The 25,930-nt window shown below is 47.5% G+C and overlaps 1 protein-coding gene across 3 annotated transcripts in view; it reads right to left on the bottom strand.

Annotated features, from left to right (window-relative positions):
- Window positions 1-25,930, bottom strand: part of ARHGEF18 (Rho/Rac guanine nucleotide exchange factor 18) — a 389,375-nt gene that overhangs the window by 36,444 nt on the left and 327,001 nt on the right. For all 3 annotated transcript variants that reach the window (XM_069215795.1, XM_069215794.1, XM_069215797.1), the window contains 3 exons: window positions 21,022-21,162; window positions 15,995-16,119; window positions 1,054-1,104 (listed from right to left, as the gene is read on the bottom strand). In XM_069215795.1, coding sequence (XP_069071896.1) covers window positions 1,054-1,104; window positions 15,995-16,119; window positions 21,022-21,162 — 317 coding nt within the window. The remainder of the gene's footprint in view (window positions 1-1,053; window positions 1,105-15,994; window positions 16,120-21,021; window positions 21,163-25,930) is intronic.

Here is a 25,930-nt window from a genome sequence, read left to right as displayed (position 1 = left end):
ATGGTTCTACAGTGACCAGGCTGTTTCTGCTAGGCTTTTAAAAATGCACACCTCCTACCGGGCTGCACCGGTATTAAAAACCCTTCCGTCAAAACTGCAGCCCACATCCAGGGTTGTGATGGTGTGACAGCAAGGGAGCAAACAGACATGAAAGACAGTACGTCTAAATTTCACCAGCCTTAATACATCTGTAATCTACCCTTGAAAATATGAGACTAACAGATTTGCCCAATTCAAAGCTAAAATAACAAGCATTTACAAAGCAATGGGTCTCGCATTTGCTCGATTAAAAGCTATTGGCGTTGTAAACTCCTAACCTGACTTTTCTTGCACCATAAAGTGAAAAGTAAAACAGATTCACATATCCAAGCCAACGGCAGCCATGAGCACAAAGCAAACACACAAAAGAAAACAGAAGTTCGCTCGCAGTGAAACTTATCAGCAAAAGTGCAATTATCCATGTAACCGGCAAAAGTGCAAATATCCCTGTAACAGGGTCAATGTCATGCAAAGCGCTCTAGTACTGCCCAGAGAGATCGCGCTGCCTGTGAAATGAAATGAAGAGAAAATGCAGTGTAGAAACCATATGGAAAACTTAAAGCCTCGTATGGTTTCAGTAGTTGGCCGGTGCACTCCAGGAGGGCTAAATACCAGAAAAGGCATGACGTATGCATGCCTTTCATTAATTAAATCAAGCTAATTTTAAAATGCAAGCCCACGAACCAAACATACTGATGGGCTTGACATGGACGTGGTTAAAAGCCCACAGAGAGATTACACCAGGGACAGAGCGCTTTGCACCCGACCCTAAAAAATGAGTATGATGAAAAAACATACATAGGCCCCAAATCGCCCCCAACCACAAAAAGAAAGACTTCTAACATATTTACTTTTGAGTGGTAACACAGCTTTACAGACTCACGATGGTTGCATGTACAATGATGAAAGAAGATCATTAAAATGACCTATCAGTCACCTTCATATTTTATTATGAGAATGAAGGCTTCTTCGCTAAACTCATCAGCCAATTGTGCCCCATCTTAATGACCTTACCTCTGGCTCCAGTGAAGGGTGGATTTTCTTACTCTGGCACTGTGTTTCATTCTGAAATGCAAATAATAAACATAAATAACCTTTTTTAATGATGCCCAGTAAAATACATCAGCTAGTACATTAATTGCTCCTATAACACATGAATAAAAAGATAACATCTGTAGTTTCTACAAGATCTTAAAAAAGCAGCATAGTCTCCTCAAGGGAAGGATGTGAATCAAACGCCGAGAGCCCAGATGGTGAATGTGTTTTACTAAAACAGAACGGGAGAGCTCCATAAGGAATTAGTAAGATTCTTATTCGAAAACCATCCAAGCTTCTTTGGGCCAACACACACTGTAGTAGATATGCAGCACTCTTGGCCATCTACTGGAAACATGGGGGATACCCCAAGGGTGCATATTCCTGATTGTGTGAGTGCAGGAAAGGTTACCTCCACTTTTGGCCTGTTTGTCAGTGTGTTTGCCTGTGTTCACTGGGCTATTGCTAACCAGGACCCCAGTGACTGTGCTCTCTCCTCAAAATTTGGTTGCTGGTAACTTTTTATCCCCACAATTGGCATACTGGACCCCCACATATAAGTCCCCAGTATATGGTACCCTTGGTACCCAGGGCATTGGAGTTTCAGGGGATCCCTACGAGCTGCAGCAGTTATTAGACACCATAGTGACCCTGTGCAAAGGGTTCTGCAGGCCTGCCATTGCAGTCTATGTGAACCGGGTGCACGCACCCGGTTTCACTACAGGTCACTGCTCCAGGTCACTGTAAGTCACCTCTATGGTAGGCCCTCTCAGCCAAGAGGGCTGGGTGAAGGTACCTGTGTGTGAGGGCACCCCTGCACTATCAGAGATGCCTCTACAAACTCTAGCCCCAATTTACTGAACTTCGTGAGGCGGGGACGCCATTTTATATATTTACTGGACATAGGTCACTACTTAAGTCCAGCTACATAACAGTAACTCCGAACCTGGGCATGTTTGGTATCAAACATGTCAGAATCATACCCCAATACTGTTGCAAGTATTGGAAGTATGATTCCAGGCACTATGGGGGCTCCTTGGAGGACCCCCAGCATTGCTACCACCAGTCTTACAGGGTTTCTCGGGCAGCCCAGCCACTGCCACCACTCAGACAGCTTTCAGCCCTCCTGCTGCTTGATCTGATCAAACCCAGGAAGGCAGAACAAAGGATTTTCTTTGGGAGAGGAGGTAACACCCTCTGCCTTTGGAAATAGGTGACAGGCTTGGGAGGGGTAGCCTCCCCAAGCTACTGGTTTTGTTTTGAAGGGCACGTTTGCACCCGCATAAACCAGTCCACACTCGTTCAGGGACCCCCAGTCCCTGCTCTGGTGCAAAACTGGACAATGGTAAGGTAAGTGACCACTCCCCTGTCCATCACCACCCCAGGTGTGGTGCCCAGAGCTCCTACAGAGGGTCCCTGGGTTCTGCCATCTTGATTCCAAGGTTGGCAGGGAACTCTGGGAGCATCTGAGTGACCAGGCCAGGCAGGTGACATCAGAGGTACCCTATGACAGGTTAGGTGACCAAGCCCCCTCTTTGGGATATATAGGGTCTTCTTCTGGGGTGGGTTCTTGGATTCGGCCGGCAAGACTGCAGCAGGACTCCTCTGCAACCTCTGCTTTGACTTCTGGCCTCAGGAACCTCGACTGGACCCTCCAGGAGCCTACAAGCTGCAGATCCACGAGTAAGACTCCTCTGCAACACTGTATCCGGAACTCCTGCCATCTTTGCAACACTTCCCCAGCTGTGCATCCTAAGAAGACTGCAACTCTTCAGCCTGCACAAGAAGAAGGAATCTCCCTTGGGGTGAAGGCACCACTGGTCTGTAACTACAGGTACCTGGCTGCATCGATGACCGGCTGCATGGATCTCCCCTCATCCTGAGTGGCGTGGGTCCTAAATGACGGGTGGTGGTCCGGAGAGCCTCCCTTGGACCTCTCTACCAGCTGTCGCACTTTGGTGGTTGCAAGTCTATTCCACTCCAAGCAAGACAGTACCCCTGTGCACAGCAGCCAAGGCTTGTTGCTTCACCTCCAAGGGGAACTTCAGGCGATGTGTAGCTCCTGCCCGAGCACTCCCTCCTGCAACTTCTGGACCTCTGCATGGTCCTCCGGCGATGTGGGAGCAATTTCTGTGGTGCTGCGTGGGCTGCTTCTGCAACTTGTGTCCCTGCCCTGTTGGACACCTGTGGGTGCTGCCTCTGCTCCTGTGGGCGTTCTGCGCCTCAGAGGGTTCTTGTGACTCCCCCTCCTGGGTGGAGTCCTCCTGGACCTTGCTGGTCCCCAGCAGCACCTCTTTTCCTCCAACCACGAGTTTGCCTTTGCCAAGGCTTGTTGGTGGGAATACTTCCCTGACACCCATCTGCAATCCAGCTTCCAGCGTGGGACACATTTTGCATGCATCAGGAAACTCTTCTCCAGCTTCTGTGCTGCAGTGCTGCCCTGTCGTCCTTCTTTGTCAACCAACTCCAAAAGGTACCTCTGGATGGGTAGTATCTCCTATCCCCTACTCCCCCTGGACTTCACAGACACTTATGGACTTAGTCCCCTCTCTCCACAGGTCTCCATCTTCGGTTTTCCACTGCTGGTTCCTTGCAGGCTGGGTTTGGGGAAATCCAATGTTTTACTCCTGCATTCCTAGTAGCTGGGGGGCACTGTATTACTTACCTTTGTGGTTTCCTAGTAAATCCCAGCTCCCCTCTACACAATTTACTCACCTGAGTGGGGGCTCTGTGTTCGCATTCCACCTTCTTAGTATATGGCTTGGGCTTCCACTAGGGCTACTACTGCACATTGCTATTTTACACCGTTTTCAAACCTTTTTATGCCTCTTACTGTGTATTAGTGTTATATATATATATATATATATATATATATATATGGAAAATGTCACTTACCCAGTGTACATCTGTTCGTGGCATGAGACGCTGCAGATTCACATGCTGTGCATTATCCTGCCACCTAGTGTTGGGCTCGGAGTGTTACAAGTTGTTTTTCTTCGAAGAAGTCTTTTCGAGTCACGAGACCGAGGCTCCATTGCGCATGGGCGTCGACTCCATCTTAGATTGTTTTCCCTGCAGAGGGTGAGGTAGGAGTTGTGTATATAGTAAAGGTGCCCATGCAATGGAGTAAGTATGTATGTACATAATGTGTATAAAAATAGTATATATTTAGAAATTTATAAATGTACAAGTTTCAACTTATAACGGCTACAGGCTCCCGGGGAGGCAGGAGGGCGCATGTGAATCTGCAGCGTCTCATGCCACGAACAGATGTACACTGGGTAAGTGACATTTTCCGGTCGGTGGCATGTGTAGCTGCAGATACACATGCTGTGCATAGACTAGTAAGCAGTTATCTCCCCAAAAGCGGTGGCTTAGCCTGTAGGAGTTGAAGTTGTCTGAAATAATGTTCGTAATACAGCCTGTCCTACTGTGGCTTGTTGTGTTGTTAACACATCAACACAGTAATGTTTTGTGAATGTATGAGGCGTAGACCATGTGGCTGCCTTACAGATTTCTGCCATAGGTATATTTCCTAGAAAGGCCATTGTGGCGCCTTTCTTCCTAGTGGAGTGTGCCTTTGGCGTAATAGGCAGATCTCTTTTTGCTTTAATATAGCAGGTCTGAATACATTTCACTATCCATCTGGCAAATTACTTGTTTGGATATTGGATTTCCTGCATGAGGTTTTTGGAAGGCTACAAACAATTGTTTTGTTTTGCGAAACTGTTTTGTTCTATCAATATAATACATTAGTGCTCTTTTTAATGTCTAACGTATGTAAGGTTCTTTCGGCTACTGAGTCTGGTTGTGGAAAAAAGACTGGGAGTTCCACTGTTTGGTTTAGGTGGAACGGTGATATAACTTTCGGTAAGAATTTGGTATTTGTACGGAGAACCACTTTATGTTTGTGTATTTGTATAAAGGGTTCTTGTATAGTAAATGCTCGTATTTCACTTACTCTTCTAAGAGATGTGATAGCTATTAGGAAGACTACTTTCCAAGTTAAGTATTGCATCTCACAAGAGTGCATGGGTTCAAATGGTGGGCCCATGAGTCGTGTTAATACAATATTGAGGTTCCACAAGGGGACTGGTGGTGTTCTCGGGGGTATGATTCTTTTTAGTCCCTCCATAAATGCTTTGATGACTGGGATTCTAAAAAGTGATGTTGAATGTGTAATCTGCAGATAGGCAGATATTGCTGTGAGATGTATTTTAATGGAAGAAAATGCTAGTTTAGCTGTTTGCAAGTGTAATAAGTAGCTTACAATGTTTTTTGCGGAAGCATGTAGTGGTTGAATTTGATTATTATGGCAGTAATAAACAAATCTTTTCCATTTGTTTGCGTAACAATGTCTTGTAGTAGGTTTTCTAGCTTTAATGACCTCCATACATTTTTGTGTAAGGTCTAAATGTCCAAATTCTAAGACTTCAGGAGACAGATTGCTAGATTGAGTGATGCTGGATTCGGGTGTCTGATCTGTTGTTTGTGTTGAGTTAACAGATCTGGTCTGTTTGGTAGTTTGATATGAGGTACTACTGACAGGTCTAGTAGTGTTGTATACCATGGTTGGCGAGCCCAGGTTGGTGCTATTAGTATTAGTTTGAGTTTGTTTTGACTCAATTTGTTTACCAGATACGGAAGGAGTGGGAGAGGGGGAAAAGCGTAAGCAAATATCCCTGACCAACTCATCCATAACGCATTGCCCTTGGAGTGAGGGTGTGGATACCTGGACGCGAAGTTTTGGCATTTTGTGTTTTCTTTTGTTGCGAATAGGTCTATTTCTGGTATTCCCCAGCGTAGAAAGTAAGTTTTTAGTATCTGGGGATGAATTTCCCATTTGTGTGTTTGTTGGTGATCTCGACTGAGATTGTCGGCTAAATGGTTTTGAATCCCTGGGATATACTGTGCTATTAGGCGAATGTGATTGTGAATCGCCCAATGCCAATTTTTTTGTGCTAAGAGACACAGTTGTGATGTGTGTCCCTCCCTGTTTGTTTAGGTAATGCATTGTTGTCATGTTGTCTGTTTTGACAAGAATGTGTTTGTGGACTATTAACGGTTGAAAAGCTTTCAATGCTAGAAACACTGCTAGTAGTTCTAGATGATTTATATGAAGTTGTCTTTGTTGAGTGTCCCATTGTCCCTGGATGCTGTGCTGGTTGAGGTGTGCTCCCCACCCTACCATGGAAGCATCTGTTGTGATCACGCATTGAGGCACTGGGTCCTGGAAAGGCCGCCCTTGGTTTAAATTTATAGGATTCCACCATTGAAGCGAGGAGTGTGTTTGGCGGTCTATCAACACTAGATCTTGAAGTTGACCCTGTGCTTGTGTCCATTGTGTCGCTAGACACTGTTGTAAGGGCCGCATGTGTAACCTTGCGTTTGGGACAATGGCTATGCATGAAGACATCATGCCTAGAAGTTTCATCACAAACCTTACTTGATACTGTTGATTTGTGTGCATGCTTTGTACTACGTTTTGGAATTCGTGTACTCTTTGTGGACTTGGAGTGGCAATCCCTTTTTCTGTGTTGATTGTTGCTCCTAAGTATTGTTGTATTTGACACGGTTGTAAGTGTGATTTTAGGTAGTTTATTGAGAACCCTAGCGTGTGAAGGGTTTCTATGACGTATTTTGTGTGTTGAAGACACTGTTTCTGAGTGCTGGTTTTTATTAACCAATCGTCTAGGTATGGGAATACGTGTATGTGCTGTCTTCTGATATGTGCAGCTACTACTGCAAGGCATTTTGTAAATACCCTTGGTGCTGTTGTTATCCCGTATGGTAACACTTTGAATTGGTAGTGTACTCCTTGGATTACAAACCTTAAGTATTTTCTGTGGGAAGGATGTATGGGTATATGGAAGTAAGCATCCTTGCGGTCTAATGTTGACATGTAGTCTTGCTGTTTGAGTAAGGGAATCACGTCTTGAAGTGTTACCATGTGAAAGTGATCTGATTTGATGTAAAGGTTTAGTGTTCTGAGATCTAAGATGGGTCTCAGTGTTTTGTCCTTTTTTGGTATTAGAAAATACAGGGAATAAACGCCTGTTCCTTTCTGATGGTTGGGCACTAGTTCTATTGCCTCTTTTTGTAATAACGGTTGGACTTCTAGTTGTAATAGATCCAAGTGCTGTTTGGACATGTTGTGTGCTTTTGGAGGCACATTTGGAGGTAATTGTAGGAATTCTATGCAATAACCATGTTGGATAATGGCTAGGACCCACGAGTCCGTAGTTATGTCTTCCCAATTTTTGTAATAATCTGTGAGTCTCCCCCCCACATGTTATGTGTTGGGGATTTGTGACATTGGAGTCACTGTTTATTTTTGTGGGGTTTTTGGGCTTTGGAATTTTCCTCCTGTTTTGGGGAACTGTCCACCCCTATATTGTCCCCGAAAGCCTCCTCTTTGGTATTGGCCCTGGTATGTGGGTCTGGCCTGTGAGGTTGAAGGTTCTGTGCTTTGGGCCCGAAACCCCCATCTAAAATGTGGCTTCCTAAATGTGCCTCTGCTCTGGGGGGAGTAGAGCACGCCCATGGCCTTGGCCGTGTCTTTCTTCAGCTTTTCTATAGCTGTATCCACCTCCGGCCCAAACAACTGTTGTCCATTAAAAGGCATATTCAGCACAGCCTGCTGGATCTCTGGCTTAAATCCAGAGGTGCGTAGCCATGCGTGTCTCCGAATAGTGACTGCCGTGTTCACTGGTCCGGACGGCCGTGTCCGCTGCGCCCATAGCCGATCGTATCTGGTTGTTGGAGATACTTTGGCCCTCCTCCACCACTTGTTGTGCACGCTTTTGAAACTCTTTGGGAAGATGTTCAATGAAATGCTGCATTTCGTCCCAATGAGCCCTGTCATATCTTGCCAATAAAGCTTGGGAATTGGCAATACGCCACTGATTGGCTGCTTGTGCTGCAACCCTTTTTCCTGCTGCATCAAACTTTCGACTTTCTTTGTCGGGTGGTGGTGCATAGCCAGAAGTCTGTGAGTTTGCCCTTTTCCGGGCTGCTCCTACTACCACAGAGTCAGGTGTTAGTTGTTGCGTGATGTACACAGGGTCGGAAGGGGGAGGTTTGTATTTCTTCTCCACCCTAGGTGTAATGGCTCTGCCTTTGACGGGGTCTTGAAACACCTGTTTCGCATGTTTTAACATACCTGGTAACATAGGCAGACTCTGGTATTGGCTATGTGTTGATGACAGGGTATTAAATAAAAAGTCATCCTCTAAAGGTTCTGCATGCAGTGCTACATTGTGAAAAGTAGCTGCTCTGGACACCACCTGCATGTAAGCAGTACTGTCTTCTGGTGGTGATGGTCTTGCCGGGTAGCAATCCGGACTATTGTCCAATACTGGTGCATCATATAGATTCCATGCATCTGGGTCATCCTGGCTCATCCCTGTATGCGTTGGTGATTGCATCATTGGGGGTGTTGCAATTGGTGACAGTTGTGGTGAGTGCTGTGGCGAAAAACGTGGTGGAGTTTTTTCTCTAGCCACTTTTGATTTTAGCTGTTTTTCCGTTTCTTGGAAAGCGAGTTTCCTTTTCATTTTAATTGGGGGAAGAGTTCTTATTTTCCCTGTGTCCTTCTGAATATGGAGCCTTCTTTGTGTATAGTCTGGCTCTCCCATCTCTAATTCTTGTCAAAATGTTTGGCCTTTTAGTTGTGATGAAAGGCCTTGTTCTTCTGAATAGGAGCTCTGTTTCGGCTCCGAGGCCGGGTGTTTCGGCACCAGAACCTTTTCCGCAGTCTTTTTTGGCTCCGAAGCCACCTTTTTCGGTTTCGGAGTGCCGATATCTCGGTGCAGAGTTTGGTCGGAGCCAGTATCTCGGTGCCGAGTAAAATCTGTGCCTGTATCTCGACCGGAGTCGGATGCCTTCGACACGTGTGTGCCCTTTTTCGGTGCCGATGGTTGGTCACTGTGCTTACGGGTTAAGCCATGGCCTGCCGGCAGTGGCATCCCCAGGGCTTTCATTATCTTTGTGTGAGTTTTGGCCGGGGCAGGTTTACTCACAGTTTGTTGCCTCGCCGGCTGCTCACTTTCGGCCTCGTCCGAATCAGGAATGGAGAAAGTCTCCTCTTCTTCGACGTCGTGGTCTCCTGCCGGCGTCGACGCCATTTGAAGCCTTCGAGCTCTCCGGTCATAGCGTCTTCTTCGACTGAAATGCCCGACAGGCCTCGCAGGTATCCTCTTTGTGTTCGGGGGACAAACACAAATTACAGACCAAAGGCTGGTCTGTATAAGGATACTTATTGTGGCATTCGGGGCAGAAGCAGAATGGGGTCCGTTCCATGAGCCTTGAAGACGCACGCGGTCGGGCCGACCAGGCCCCGCCGGGGAGTGGAAGCCCCGAAGGGCTACCGGAGCTCTTTTCTTCAGTGTCGATCTGCTATTACTAACCCGATACCGAACGCAAACAATACCGTCGAATTTTCCGCGATTTAACTAACTTTCCGAACCGAAATACGGAGCGAGGAGGAACACGTCCGAACCCAATGGCGGAAAGAAAACAATCTAAGATGGAGTCGACGCCCATGCACAATGGAGCCAAAAGGGGAGGAGTCCCTCGATCTCGTGACTCGAAAAGACTTCTTCGAAGAAAAACAACTTGTAACACTCCGAGCCCAAAACCAGATAGCAGGATAATGCACAGCATGTGTATCTGCAGCTACACATGCCATCGAACATATGGAAAATGTCACTTACCCAGTGTACATCTGTTCGTGGCATTAGTTGCTGCAGATTCACATGCTGTGCACATCCCGCCATCTGGTGTTGGGCTCGGAGTGTTACAAGTTGTTTTTCTTCGTAGAAGTCTTTTCGAGTCACGAGACCGAGGGACTCCTCCCATTTCGGCTCCATTGCGCATGGGCGTCAACTCCATCTTAGATTGTTTTCCCCCGCAGAGGATGAGGTAGGAGTTGTGTATGCTAGTAATAGTGCCCATGCAATGGAGTAATGTACATAATGTAGTTTAAAGTAATATATTTTCAAATTTACAAATTTACAAATGTTCAAGATCAACTTCTTAACGGCTACAGGCTTCCGGGGAGGCGGGTGGGCGCATGTGAATCTGCAGCGACTAATGCCACGAACAGATGTACACTGGGTAAGTGACATTTTCCGTTCGATGGCATGTGTAGCTGCAGATACACATGCTGTGCATAGACTAGTAAGCAGTTATCTCCCCAAAAGCGGTGGTTCAGCCTGTAGGAGTTGAAGTTGTTTGAAACAATGTTCGTAGTACTGCTTGACCTACTGTGGCCTGTTGTGCAGTTAGCACATCTACACAGTAGTGCTTGGTAAATGTATGAGGCGTAGACCATGTTGCTGCCTTACATATTTTGTTCATTGGAATATTTCCTAGAAAGGCCATGGTAGCACCTTTCTTTCTGGTTGAGTGTGCCTTTGGTGTAATAGGCAGTTCTCTCTTTGCTTTAAGATAGCAGGTTTGAATACACTTAACTATCCATCTAGCAATGCCTTGTCTAGAAATTGGATTACCTGTATGAGGTTTTTGGAAAGCAACAAATAATTGTTTTGTTTTTCGAATTAGTTTTGTTCTGTCAATGTAGTACATTAACGCTCTTTTGATGTCTAATGTATGTAGTGCTCTTTCAGCTACAGAGTCTGGCTGTGGGAAGAACACTGGTAATTCTACTGTTTGATTCAAGTGGAACGGTGATATAACTTTTGGTAAAAATTTTGGATTTGTCCGTAGAACTACTTTATGCTTGTGTATTTGAATAAATGGTTCTTGTATGGTAAATGCTTGAATTTCACTCACTCTTCTTAGCGATGTGATGGCAATTAAAAATGCAACTTTCCATGTTAAGTATTGCATTTCACAAGAGTGCATGGGCTCAAAAGGTGGACCCATGAGTCATGTTAAGACAATGTTGAGGTTCCATGAAGGAACTGGTGGTGTTCTTGGTGGTATAATTCTCTTTAGTCCTTCCATAAACGCTTTTATGACTGGTATCCTAAATAGTGAGGTTGAGTGCGTAATTTGCAGGTAAGCTGAAATTGCGGTAAGATGTATCTTTATGGAAGAGAAAGCTAGCTTTGACATTTGCAAATGTAGTAAGTATCTTACGATGTCTTTGGCATATGCGTGTAAGGGTTGAATTTGATTATTATGGCAGTAATAAACAAATCTTTTCCACTTATTTGCATAGCAATGTCTAGTGGTAGGTTTCCTAGCTTGTTTTATGACCTCCATACATTCCTGTGTAAGGTCTAAGTGTCCGAACTCTAGGACTTCAGGAGCCAAATTGCTAGATTCAGCGATGTTGGATTTGGGTGTCTGATCTGTTGTTTGTGTTGCGTTAACAGATCTGGTCTGTTTGGTAGTTTGACATGAGGCACTACTGAGAGGTCTAGTAGTGTTGTGTACAAAGGTTGTCTTGCCCATGTTGGCGCTATTAGTATGAGTTTGAGTTTGTTTTGACTCAACTTGTTTACCAGATATGGAAGGAGTGGGAGAGGGGGAAAAGCGTAAGCAAATATCCCTGACCAGCTCATCCATAACGCATTGCCCTGAGACTGATCTTGTGGGTACCTGGATGCGAAGTTTCGGCATTTTGCGTTTTCCTTTGTTGCAAATAGATCTATTTGTGGTGTTCCCCAATTCTGGAAGTATTTGTTTAGTATTTGGGGGTGAATCTCCCATTCGTGGATCTGTTGGTGATCCCGAGAGAGATTGTCTGCTAACTGGTTCTGAATTCCTGGAATAAATTGTGCTATTAGGCGAATGTGGTTGTGAATCGCCCAATGCCATATTTTTTGTGCCAGGAGACACAACTGTGTTGAGTGTGTCCCTCCCTGTTTGTTTAGGTAATACATTGTTGTCATGTTGTCTGTTTTGACAAGAATGTATTTGTGGCTTATTATGGGTTGAAATGCTTTTAGCACTAGAAATACCGCTAACAGTTCTAAGTGATTTATGTGAAACTGTTGAAACTGAGTGTCCCATTGTCCTTGGATATTGTGTTGATTGAGGTGTGCTCCCCACCCTATCATGGAGGCATCTGTTGTTATTACATATTGTGGCACTGGGTCTTGAAAAGGCCGCCCTTGGTTTAAATTTATACTGTTCCACCATTGAAGCGAGGTGTATGTTTGGCGGTCTATTAAACACCAGATCTAGAAGTTGACCCTGTGCTTGTGACCATTGTGATGCTAGGCACTGTTGTAAGGGCCGCATGTGCAACCTTGCATTCGGGACAATGGCTATGCATGAGGACATCATGCCTAGTAGTTTCATCACCATTTTGACTTGTATCTTTTGTTTTGGATACATGGTCTTTATTACATTGTGAAATGCTTGAACCCTTTGTGGGCTTGGAGTGGCAATCCCTTTTGCTGTGTTGATTGTCGCCCCTAAGTATTGCTGTGTTTGACACGGCAGAAGGTGTGACTTTGTGTAGTTGATTGAGAAACCTAGATTGTGGAGGATTTCTATGACGTACTTCGTGTGTTGTGAACACCGTTTTAGCGTGTTGGTTTTGATTAACCAATCGTCTAGGTACGGGAACACATGTATTTGCTGCCTTCTGATATGTGCAGCTACTACTGCAAGGCATTTTGTAAAAACTCTTGGCTCAGTTGTTATTCCGAATGGCAACACCTTGAACTGGTAATGTACCCCTTGGAATACAAACCTTAGGTACTTTCTGTGTGAAGGATGTATTGGTATATGGAAATATGCATCCTTTAGGTCTAGTGTTGTCATGTAGTCTTGTTGTTTGAGCAGTGGGATTACGTCCTGTAATGTCACCATGTGAAAGTGATCTGATTTGATGTATGTATTTAATGTTCTGAGATCTAGTATAGGTCTCAGACTCTTGTCTTTTTTGGGTATGAGAAAGTACAGAGAGTAAACTCCTGTCCCTTTCTGTTGGTTTGGTACTAATTCTATTGCTTCTTTTTGTAGCAATGCCTGAACTTCTAGTCCTAGAAGATCTATATGTTGTTTTGACATATTGTGTGTTTTCGGTGGGACGTTTGGAGGGAATTCGAGAAATTCTATGCAATAACCATGCCGGATAATTGCTAGGATCCAAGTGTCTGTTGTTATTTCCTCCCAATGTTTGTAAAACTTGGTTAGTCTCCCCCCCCACAGATGTTATGTGTTGGGGATTTGTGACTTGGAAGTCACTGCTTGTTTTGAGGAGTTTTGGGACTTTGGAACTTCCCTCTATTCTTTTGGAATTGTCCCCCTTTATATTGTCCCCGAAAACTTCCCCACTGATACTGGCTCTGGTAAGTGGGTCTTGTTTGTGAGGTTGTGGGCTCTGTGCTTTGTCCTTGAAACCCCCCTCTAAACTGTTTTTTTCGAAATGTGCCTCTGCTCTGTGGGGAGTAGAGTGCGCCCATGGCTTTGGCCGTGTCAGTGTCTTTCTTACGTTTTTCGATCGCAGTGTCCACTTCCGGCCCAAACAACTGCTGTCCGTTGAATGGCTTATTCAGCACAGCTTGCTGTATTTCTGGTTTAAATCCTGATGTACGCAGCCATGCATGTCTCCTTATGGTTACTGCTGTGTTGACAGCTCTAGCAGCTGTGTCTGCAGCATCCATTGCTGACCGTATCTGATTGTTGGAGATACTCTGTCCTTCTACTACCTGCTGCGCTCTGCTTGGGCAAATGTTCTATAAAGTGTTGCATTTCGTCCCAATGGGCCCTATCGTATCTGGCCAACAAAGCCTGTGAATTGGCAATACGCCACTGGTTTGCTGCCTGTGCCGCCACCCTCTTGCCTGCTGCGTCGAATTTTCGACTTTCTTTATCTGGAGGTGGTGCATCTCCTGAAGTATGTGAGTTCGCTCTTTTGCACGCTGCCCCTACTACAACTGAGTCCGGTGTTAGCTGCTGTGTGATGTACACGGGGTCTGTTGGTGGCGGTTTATATTTTTTCTTCACTCTTGGAGTAATGGCCCTTCCTTTTACAGGCTCTTCAAACACTTGTTTGGAGTGTTTTAGCATTCCGGGTAGCATAGGAAGACTTTGATACTGGCTGTGTGTGGACTACAGTGTGTTAAAAAGAAAGTCGTCTTCAATGGGCTCAGCATGCAGGCTGACATTATGAAATGCCGCTGCTCTCGACACCACCTGTGCGTAGGCTGTACTATCCTCTGGTGGCGACAGTCTAGCTGGATAACATTCAGGACTATTATCTGACACTGGTGCGTCATAAAGGTCCCATGCATCAGGGTCATCTTGACTCATTCCTGTATGAGTTGGGGATTGCATCATTGGTGGAGTGGCTACCGGTGATGGTTGCGGAGAGCATTGTGGAGATGGTGGCGGGGTTACTTGTTTAGCCACCTTTGCCTGTGGCTGCTTGTCTTTTTCTTGGAAGGAAAGTTTGCGTTTCATTTTAATCGGAAGGAGAGTACTGATCTTCCCTGTTTCTTTTTGGATATGGAGCCTTCATTGTGTATAGTCTGGCTCTATTGTTTCCAATTCCTGTCCAAATCTATGTGTCTTCATTTGTGTGGACAGTCCTTGTTCCTCAGTGTAGGTACTTGTTTTCTGTTCCGAGGCCGGATGTTTCGGTATCGAAACCTTTTCGGCTGCTTTTTTCGGTTCCAAGAAACCTTCTTTACTTTCGGCGTCGTGGTCTCTCGGTGCGACCCATTTCGGTGCGCTATTTCAGTGCCGAACCTGCTCGGAGCCACTATCTCGGGCCCGAGATTGCTGTGTGGCGGTATCTCGACCGGAGTCGGATGACTTCACCACCAGCGTGCCCTTTTTCGGTGCCAATGATCAGTCACCTATTTTTCGGGTTAAGCCATGGCCTGTTGGCGGTGGCGTCCCCTGGGCTTTAGTGGTTTTTTCGTGAGTTTTGTGTTTCGACGTCTTACTCACGGTTTTCGGCGTTTCTTCGGGATCGATCCCATCCGAGTCCGATTCCTGGATGGAGAATGTTTCTTCCTCCTCCTCAAAACGCTCTTGTCCTGTCGGCGCCGACGCCATTTGCAGTCTCCTTGCTCTTCGGTCTCTTAGTGTCTTCCTGGACCGAAACGCTCGACAGGCTTCACAAGTATCTTCCTTGTGTTCCGGCGACAAACACAAGTTACAGACCAGATGCTGATCTGTATATGGATACTTGTTATGGCATTTTGGGCAGAAGCGGAATGGGGTCTGTTCCATCAGCCTTGAAGAGACACGTGGCCGGGCCGACCAGGCCCCGACGGGGGATCGAAAAAACCTCGAAGGGCCACCGGAGCTCTTCAAAAGTCGGTGTCGATCTGTTGTAACTAACCCGATACCGAACGCAAACAATACCGACGATTTTTCCGAGATTCTAACTAACTTTCCGACCCGAAACACGGAGCGAAAAGGAAAAAGTGGGAGGAGTCCCTCGGTCTCGTGACTCGAAAAGACTTCTTCGAAGAAAAACAAGAAAACCAACTTGTAACACTCCGAGCCCAACACCAGATGGCGGGATGTGCACAGCATGTGTATCTGCAGCTACACATGCCATCGAACATATATATATATATATAGTGTATTTACTTACCTCCTATTGGAGGGTTGCCGCTCTAGTATTTTCTTATACTGTGTTCCAAAAATAAAGTACCTTTATTTTTGTACAACCAAGTGTATTCTTTCTTGTGTGTAAGTACTGTGTGACTGTAGTGGTATTGCACGAGCTTTGCATGTCTCCTAGATAAGTCTTGGCAGCTCATCCTCAGCTACCCCTAGAGAGCCTGGCTTTTAGACACTGCCTACACTTCACTGAGAGGGGATACCTGGACCTGGTGTAAGTACCATAGGTACCCACCACACACCAGGACAGCTTCCTACAGTGAGGCATACCTCTATGACTCAGGAGTGGATGCTTCGAGGCACACATTTGATTCCGGTGGGTTATATCGGGCATATAATTATCAACAACAGAACATACCAGACAGCGATCAACTTCTGTGCCTGCAGAAGGATCTTGAATCTGGGATTCAGAAGTGCTAGACTGCGTTCTCATCTCTCGAGGTCTCTGCTCGCCAGCATAGACTTTCTTCTTAAAACTGCCACCTGGAGTAAGCATAAATATTGCAAGGGTTCAGAAAGTGCTGGCTTGCGAACAAAATCAACAAAGAAACATTGTCAAAGGCTGATGGAAGGAAGTTTGTCTTTCGTACATCAGAAGCATTGCCTGAGTGACAAATTCATTACTGTAACAGCACACGACAGTGCAAAATGAACAAGTTACTTACCTTCGGTAACGCCTTACCTGGCAGAGACACGGACTAGCCAGAGATTCCTTACCTTAGAACTCTCCCCAGGGGCCAAACTGAATAAGTAAAAACTCTTCAGCAGTACCCCTCTGTGTCTGTAGAGGGCGCCCCAGGACTCTGTATCGACATCGTCCACCAGATAGGACATCGACGGACTCCATATGATCCCTTCTCCGACACACTGACGTTAGTTTCTTCTGCAACCAGAATCCGTGCAATAACACGGAACCACCATAGAAACTGGCAATGGAACAGTGCGCCAAAAGTAGAAAAAGATGTCATTGTAAATTACCACCACTGAATGGAAATGCTTGGTAGGATGAGACCAAGCAAGGGATAGTGAGGAAAAATAAAGCAGTTGCAGAACGGGGAGGATGGGTGGATCGGTAAGGAATCTGTGGCTAGGCTGTGTCTCTACCAGCGAAGGCGTGACCGAACGTAAGTAACTTGTTCATCTGATAGAGACAATTAGCCTCAGACTCCTTACCTTCGAATAGATACAAAAACAACATAATAACAGAAGGAGGGTCTGCAAACATCCCACCAAATACATACAAATAGATAACTGATCTAACTGAAGGCAGAGTAGAAGGGCACAATTAGAGACAAAAGTAAGAAAGAACATTTGTCGCACCAGAAGAATAGTGGAAGACCACAAAACATTGCAAAAAGATGGGGAGCGGAGGCCATGGCAACAAAAATAATCTATTGTAGACAACATTGAAGAGGAAAATAAACATGTATAGCCCTAAGGTAGGAACTGTACCGGTAAAAGGGCTAAGGAGCAAGGTGCGACACAAGACCACCGCAAAACCACTGAGACAAGGGAGGGCCATAGAGGATATGTAAAGAAGAGGAGTGATGCTTGCTTGCTGCCTCAGCAGCATGCATAAGCGAAACCAGCAACAAACAGAAAGTCAACTGTGGTAGGAAGAGTAAGTCAAAAAATAGATGGCACGTCTCCAGGAACACCAACGGAGGAGCTGCCGAGAAGTGTACCATAACCGAAATGCATATAATAAACATTTGCAATGCAATAGGTCTTGCTTGAGTTAAAGGTACTGGTGTTGTAAATGCATAGCTGACTTTTCTTGCCACATAAATTGGTGCACCCTGACGCATAATTTGGTCCTCTCTGCCACATAATTCTAGTGTCCCTGCATACAACTAAAGCACTTCCACTTACCTTCTTCCTCTACCTGCAGCAAAAAATGAAAATGCTACCATTATTTATTAAACTTGGCTTGGGGCGTTTGTATGGGTTGCAGAGGGCACGGGAAAAAAAGAATTTAAAAATAATTTTAAAAGCCAAACTTACCTGCTTTGCTCCCGCGCCGTGCTCCTCTCCAGTCGCTGCAGCAGGCACAGGCTCCCAGCCTGCCGTGCGCCTATCCTGACGCTGCTCAGAGCAGCGCTAGGATTGAGTGGAAGCGCCCAGCCAGGGCGCTCCCAGGAAGACTGGGAGCCTGTGCAGGCTCTCTGCAGCCCAGCAACAATATTCACAGGTGGCAAGCACTTTGCAGTGGAAGGAAGACAATCCAAACCGTGCCCATCCGATTGAGGAACTGGAGGGTGGCCCCAGAAGACATAGGGAAAGAATCAGAAATATCTGACTCCAACGGTGCCGCACCTGGCGACTGACAACAAGAGGGCGAGACGACAATGGGTGCATCGAGCGAAGTCGAGGGCACCACCACCACAGGAGTCAGCAAGGCAGAACTCTACAATGACAATGGAACCAGCAGAGAAGAATTAGGCGCAGAAGATGGAAGCCGTAGGAGGCCGTGCACCAGTGCCGAAACAACTCCAGAGACAGAGCCGGGGACCCGATGGGCACAGAGGGTGAAGCTGCCAGTGAAGATTCCATCAGGGCACCCTCCACCTCCCTAGAGCCCAAAGGCACTGCAGAGGGAGGGGTAAGCCCAAAAATGGCATGCAGGGACAAGTAATAGTCCTGCATCTGGGCCAGAGTCCCCCCTCGCCGGGAAAACCCGGTAGACGTGGGGCAGACTCCTGCGCGGACTCGTCCTCAGAAGAACAGGAGGAGCCACACGGGGGCGGAGAAGCTGAAGGAGGACGCAACTTCGACCGCAGACGATGTTCACCTTGAGGCGTCAATGGAGTCACACACAAACGACTCCTAGAGAGTTCGCACAGACGGGTATTGGAAGGAGAAGGACTCCAATGCCTACAGGAGTCCTGGGAAGACTGAGACAACCATGCCACCAGGAGCTTCATCCACCGGTCCCTCAACGCTTTCGGCCTCAAATGTTGACAGGTGTCATAGTAGTCGGTGTTGTAATGGGCACCTAAGCAGCACATACAGACAGAATAGTGGTCCATCACCGACATCTGTTGAGCAGAGGACCCACAGGGTTTAAATCCAGAAGGCAAACACTGTTCCATCCGATGGAATAGTCTAAAAAGGGAGGCAAAATGGCCAGAGGAACTGCTTCTCTGGCTACGCGTTGTAGCGCGGAAAAGAGGAATGACGTCAATGCGTCAGAGGATGGATCATATGTACTCCGTCAACGTCATATCCGGTGGACGACGTCGATACAGAGTCGGATGGCGCCATCGACTGACACGCAGGGGGTACCGTTGAAGAGTTTTTCCAGATCCAGTCTGGTGCCTGGGGAGAATTCCAAGGTAAGGAATCGGTAGCTAGTTGTATTTATCAGATACCGATGTAGGGAGCAAAAAAGAAACAAGGCTTCCAAATTAAGACATATTGGGGGTCATTATGACCCCGGCGGAGGGCGTTAATATGGAGGAAAGTACTGCCAACAGGCTGGCAGTACTTTCCTCCATATTAAGACATTGGCGGTTTGGCTAAAGCCAAACCACCAATGTACCACACCGACCGCCACGGCGGTAACGACCGCCTGGCTTGAGACTTCACTCTCCAGCCCGGCGGCCGTCACTTGCCCACCTGCGGGATTATGACCCCGCCTACCGCCATGGTTTTCGTGGCAGCCCTACCACCATGAAAACCATCCCTGTCACTGATAGAGGTCTTCCCCGCCCCAGCTTCCCCCCCACCCCCACTTCCTCTCCAGACCCCCTATCATACACACACCTTCACACACACGCATACATACACTCATTCCCACATTCAACCACGCATGCATACATCCATTCACACACATCCACACACACTTACATACAAGCACACACGCATTCACACAACACAACATACACGCAATCACACAGCCATACATGCACACACATACAACACGCAACACACACCCGCATACACGCACGTACATACACACACAACACCCCCCTCCCCTGTCGGAGCACCCGACTTACCTGTTGTCAGGGGGTCCTCCGGGAGGAGATGGGACAGGGCACTTCTGCCAGCAGCAGCGTCCACCAGCAGAACACCGCCAGGCTGTATCATGTGTCATGATACGGTTGGCGGCGGTCTACTGGCGTGGCGCTGCTACAGGCAGCAGCGCCACCTTACCGCCATCTGCCAGCGTGGCCACAGCCGGATTTCCGCCATCCTTCTGGTGGAAATCCGGCTGTGGTCATAATCCGGCAGACGGCTGGTAGCCGCGGCAACGGTCTTTTGGCGGCCACTGGCGTGGCGGTAGGTGTTTTTTACCACCAGGGTCAAAATGACCCCCATTGTCTTGATTTAGCCTATCTGCGGCAATAACATCAAGAGCAGCACAAAAACAATTAAACTGTTTCAGTTTAAATCCTGTTTTAATGGTCACTCTGATACCTTTAGCCACAAATTCCATTTATCATACTTTTTTATTCATTTTGTTTAATGTGCGCATAAAGAACATTTTCACAGGAAACGCTGTACGCTGCAAAAGAACAGGGGATATAGGAGAAAACAACATTTTTGGGTGCATACATAAAGACGAGGGCTGGATATTGTACGCGATGAAATGATGAACAATGTGAGGAAGTACAAATATTTATTTTAGATACAAAAATATGAAATTACAGTGACCCATAAGTGTGTAGAAATGAAATAGGAGGCGCTACACACCTGAATACAAGGGAAGCACTAGGAATGGAGGGACTGTTCACAACTGATACTAGACACCTCCAGAGTATTGGCAAACAGGAAGAACTGTGTAGTAAGCCCACTAGCCAGAAACACTCAGCTTCACATTGCAACAAAAAAGGTGCCCAATCTAGAACGCATCATTCTACGTATCTGACCACTTGCTTCTCCCCTGATGCAACGAGTGCATGCTGCCACGTCACTATTCACAGTGGTAGTGAAGCGTTTGGCTCTCCTATTCACTTCTAGTGGTGGCGCTGTCTTCCCTTATCTGAACTCGCAGTGGTGGCGACCCTGTGTTCTCCTACCTCTGCTTGCAGTAGGTGGTAACAAAGCCACCTCTTAACTTGATTTGCAACTGCAGATGTAGTCCTCTCTTTCTTGACTTGCAGCAATAGATATGTGGACATCTCTGACCTTTACTTGTAGTGACATCGATGCAGCCATCTCTAAACTGTATTTGCAGTGACGACGAGACTGTCACCTCTTACCTTAACGTGCAATGAGAGAGGCAGTCATCTTACCTTTACTTGCAGTGACGGCAATGCTGCCATCTCTGACATTTACTTTCAGTGGTGGCAGCAATGCCATCTCCTACATTTACCTGCAGTAATAGGGATAATGCCATCTTTTATTTTTACTTGGAGTGGTGGCAATGATGCCATCTCTTACCTCTACTTCCAGTTGTAGGGAGACTGTCGTAGCCTCCAAATGTTTCTGCTCTCTTCAACGATCCAGAATTTCCAGAACTTTCTTCTGTTTGAATGGGTAAACTGCCTAAGTGCGTGAACATTAAATTCTGGAGATTCTCCACTAAAATGAAAAGAATATAAGAAACATTTTAAAATCCGAATGCAAGTTTCATATACATTAAATCACAATATTTGCTGTGATACATATGAACTCCTAATTCACTACACCAATTAAACGCCTGCACCAGTAAGCGTAACAAGATGAAAACTAAATTACTACTAAATTACTACTAAATGTCCAAGAAATGGGGGCATGGGCAACCTAAGATGGCGTCAGACGCCTGTGAAGCTCTGCCATCAGGCCCTCCTGGGAACAGAGATCCGGCACAGATAGTGGCCAAAAAAAGGAGAGAGAGAGAGAGAACAGTGTTGGCGAGTGGAGAGGGCCTCCTGATCCAGTGGAGGCTGTACGACCAAGGGGACATTTGCCCCTGAACACCCGCGAGCGTCTTGATCTGAAGAGTGATGACAGCTGGGAGGTCGCGAGCTGCAGCTCTCATCCAGGGGAGGCACACGGGCAACAGCCCTGAGGAACAGTGACTAGGGTTGGAAGGAAGCCGCGAGTACACAGAAAGTCAGAAAAGGACGCCCCACCGCGAATGCCCATGAGAACGTCCGTTCCACATCACCCGCCACACCTATCTGCTGGAAACTGGTGGTCGGCTGTCAACTGACAAAAAGCGAGACCTGCGAAGACCCACACCTGGATACTGTGAAGTGGGAAAGAGGAGAGGTCCACAGAGGGACATCAGACTGCCCACATTGAAAAGGGGTAACCCAATAATGGTACACAAAGGGAGGCCTAGCCTGTTGACCCTGGAGGGAAGGCTGGGCTCGAATAGAGTACGCCGTCTGTGCTGGAGGACCCCATCCTGAGGGATCGAAATCTGGGTGCCTGGCCCAGGGGTCCTTCATCATTGCCGGGTGCCATCCACCACCTCACCCCCCAACTCCCTGGCTTGTGCAAGAGCAACGACTAGAGCGAATGAAGCGACAGTCGACTAAGGACAGGGCCACAAGAGGTGGGGCCCCACACCACAGGCACGGACATCCTGAGGGGATAACCCAATCTCCACGGCCCAAGTTCCAGGTGAAGACTGCTCAACGGCAAGAAACAGAGGGGTGGGACCCCACGAGACCCTGGAATTAGGCGGTTCCCATGTTCCCCACTCGTGGAGACGGGACGGAGTGCGCGAAAAGTTAATCTTGCAATAAAGATAGTGCGCACCAAACATACATGACCAGACCCCACTCAAACCGCAAAAAGTGCCCATGTAACAAGGACACTGCCTGCCCCATGCCTACAGAGGGACTGGAAGCTCACACAGCAGCAATACTAGCGGCTATAGGAGAGACAAATTTGACAGTGGAAGGGAAGACTGACGCAGTGACAGTCAACCTCAGTTTGCTCAGAGCAGTTCACTGCATGCTGAGTAGCAGAGTGGGAGACACAGAGAAAGAGGTGCAGCACCTGCAGCCCATGATTAAAGACCACAAGGCACAACTGAGGCAGCTGTGACAAGAAGTGGGGTCGCTCCGCGACTGGGTTGAGGACGCAGAGGGCGATCCTGCCGCAACAACATCCGGATGGTGAGCCTTCCAGAACAATGTGAGGGACACATCATGGAAAACTGGCTCCTACAAGAGGTCAAGGGAGGCAAAGCATCCTAATTCTAGACCACTGATACGGGCGCACAGGGTGCTCAGGGGAAAGCCACGACCAGGTGCCCCCTGGATCGGTGGTCATCTGCCTCATGAACTACTGCGACAGGGACGAGATCTTGCAGCATGCCTGGGCACAGGGCCTGTGGCAGGTGAAGGCAGACAGGTGAATATATATCCCAACTACACCCAGGCAGTCCAACGCCAAAAAGAAACATTTGTGGCCATAAAATAACAACTGCAAATTCTTTGTATGAAATACGCACTCCTCTTCCCCGCCAAACTCATGGTGGTAGACCAGGAGCACACCCTTTTCTTTACAATGGCAGGGGAGGCCTGGAAATGGCTGGAGAGTAAGGGATGTGCCTGCCCATCCTGGTAGGACCCCCCCCGCCCACCCACTGCACAGGAAAAGTGGACAAAGGTTAGGCCAAAGAGGAAACCCCGCCAGCAACTAAAGGATTCTCCAACGAAAGATCAAGCATAGACGGAGCGAGCAATGGTGGTGTCCGAACTCCCAACGAATGTGCTCCATACCAACCAGCACTAGGGGGGGCAGAACTGGCACACACTTCAGATGACCCGGGCAATTCCTCAGCTGACTCCCTGCCCGACGAGGGGCAAACCAATGGACCAGTGGTGATCAGAATGACAGCGGCCCTGCTGAGATGACGGCGTAACTGATGAAAAGCCCTCAGACAATGGTCAGACCCCGTGAGGACGGTATAGACCGAACTCTGCTGGACTTCAGATGGTCATTAATGGAGACACCTGGAGGGCTAAGCCCTCACATGCAAGTAACACATTGTTATTCTAACATTAATATACATTCTTAAGATTATTCAAGTTATGTTTACTTTGTTAGGGTGACAGATATCTCAACCGTTGTGGTGCCGGGTAGTTCGGAGCCCGCAGCGAGAGGTGACTGAAATGCAGGGTTAGGGACAGGGATTCCCACCCACTGGGGACAGAAGTACAGACTGCAGGAGCCCTGAGGGGCTGGGACAAAGGGACACAGTGGGACATTCACAACCCGATGGAGGACGAAAAATGGGATGATCTAGGCTGCAGCCTAACCCTGAAAATTATGTCATGGACTGTTAATAGCCTGGGGGACAAACAAACAGGGAGTAGTGATGGAATACTTCCTCAGACAGGACCCAGACATCATCCTGTTGCAGAAAACCCGCCTGTTGGGCAATAGCTGAGGGACCGTGGGGAAAGACAGATATAAACTGATGGCACACAAAGGCTTCACAAGGGGCTCCAGGTGGGTGGGACTCTTGGTTCCCCGTACCTTACCACTGGAGATTCTCCGCACATGGGTGGACGACAATGGCAGCCAGGCAGCAATCCATGGCCAATGCTATGGGGAAGATGTGTTTGTGGGCTCCTGGTACTTTCCTCAGGGGTTACAATCCATAGGACTGGAAGAGACAGGGGCCTGGCTGATCCAATCCCCAGACGCACTGATGGTCATTGGGGAAGACCTAAAACTGATGCTACAAAGGGACATAGACAGAATAATGAGATCAGGGGATAAAATACGACTGGACAATAGCCTGGCCACCTTTGTAGATGCCATGGGTCTCACTGAATTATGGAGGGCAAGGAACCCCAGCATACGACAATACTCATATGCCAGCACAACACAGGGGGCTATGTCCCAAATTGGCTACTTCCCGGTGCCTCAGCACCAGATGGGCAGTTATTGTGATACCACCTTTTTTCTTCTGGGAATCTCGGACCACTCGCCTTTACTTACGGTGGTCCAAATGTGCGTCCTTTGTCAGAAAACCCCGTGGAGGCTCGATGCATGGGAACTACAGAACAGGAACATGAAAGCGATGATCCATACCACCACGACCGATTGTTATGCAGAAAATGAAGGCATACAAAGCAGTATTACGGCGGCAACTAACAGTCAAAAGTGTGGGCCTAAAGAGAGAACTGGAACAAGAATGTAGGGCACTCAAGGAAAAGCTCACGCAGCTTGAGGCAGACTACATGGAAGCCCCCATGAACGCAGAAAGGAAACAAGGCAGGAATATACCGTCTAGGTGAGACAAGATGCAAGAGCTCAGTTTCATGCTATCCAGGGACAACTATGAGGTGGGCAACCAGGCGGGGAAGCTTCTCGTGTGTCTGGCCAGGAAGGAAGAGAGGCAGAGGTAGGTCTGCGGAATCCAACTGCCAAACTCGCAGCTGGTAGAGACACCCCAGGCAATCACAAGGGAATTCGAGCAATATCTGGAACAGCTATATCAAAGCCAGCCCACTGTGGATCAGGGGGACTTAAGACACCTTTTTGGGGAACCTCCCGATCCCACACCTGGACCCGGACCAGGTTGAAACAAAGTGACCATGGGCATCTCACAATTGAATACTGAGAAGACCCTAGGCCCCAACTGCTCCCCGGTAGAATGTTATAATCTTGAAAGTTGTCAAACCTATGCTTGCCATATTTAACTCGGCCAGGGATAAGGGCGCCTTGCCACCGGACCTACGGGAGGCTACAATCGTTCTGATCCATAACAAGAGGAAGGCAGTTGATGACTGTGCCTCATTCAGGCCGATTTCCCTGATTAAAACTGAAACAAAAGTTCTCGCCAAGGTCCTAGCGCCTGACACAGGTACTTGATCTTCTAATTAACCCTGACCAGTCTGGCTTCATGCCATATCGGGCCACGAGGCACAACTTAAGGAGGCTGATGGGCAGCCTGGCATAAGGTGGGCGACTGCAGGAACTGGGGTCTTGTTAGCCTTGGATGACGAAAAGGCCTTCTACTCTTTAGAGTGGTCATACATGATGGCGGTCCTCTAAAAGATACTTTTTTTATTCTGGATTAGCCGGCTATACGCGCAACCGATGGTGAGTGTCTGGGTCAACAGGGTTCTCTCAGCCCAGTTTGAACGGTCCCGAGGCACCAGGCAGAGGTGCCCGCTCTTGCTGCTGCTCTTTGCCATTGCACTCAGACCCCTAGCATCCTGGATTAGGGTGGATACCCAAAATCGGGGGCCTTTGGCAGGACCCGAACTAGGAGGATGCTTTTTCATTGTACACCGATGATAACCTTCTGTATCTCGCAGACCCCCACGATCGATACAGAGAGACTTAGAGGTCCTGGCGGTGGTTGGATGCTACGCAGGGTTTCGTATCAATTGGA

Source organism: Pleurodeles waltl, chromosome 12, assembly GCF_031143425.1.
Source record: "Pleurodeles waltl isolate 20211129_DDA chromosome 12, aPleWal1.hap1.20221129, whole genome shotgun sequence".
NCBI lineage: Eukaryota > Metazoa > Chordata > Amphibia > Caudata > Salamandridae > Pleurodeles > Pleurodeles waltl.
The sequence above is the reverse complement of the archived record's forward strand: the minus strand, read 5'-3'. Positions and strand labels throughout refer to the sequence as shown.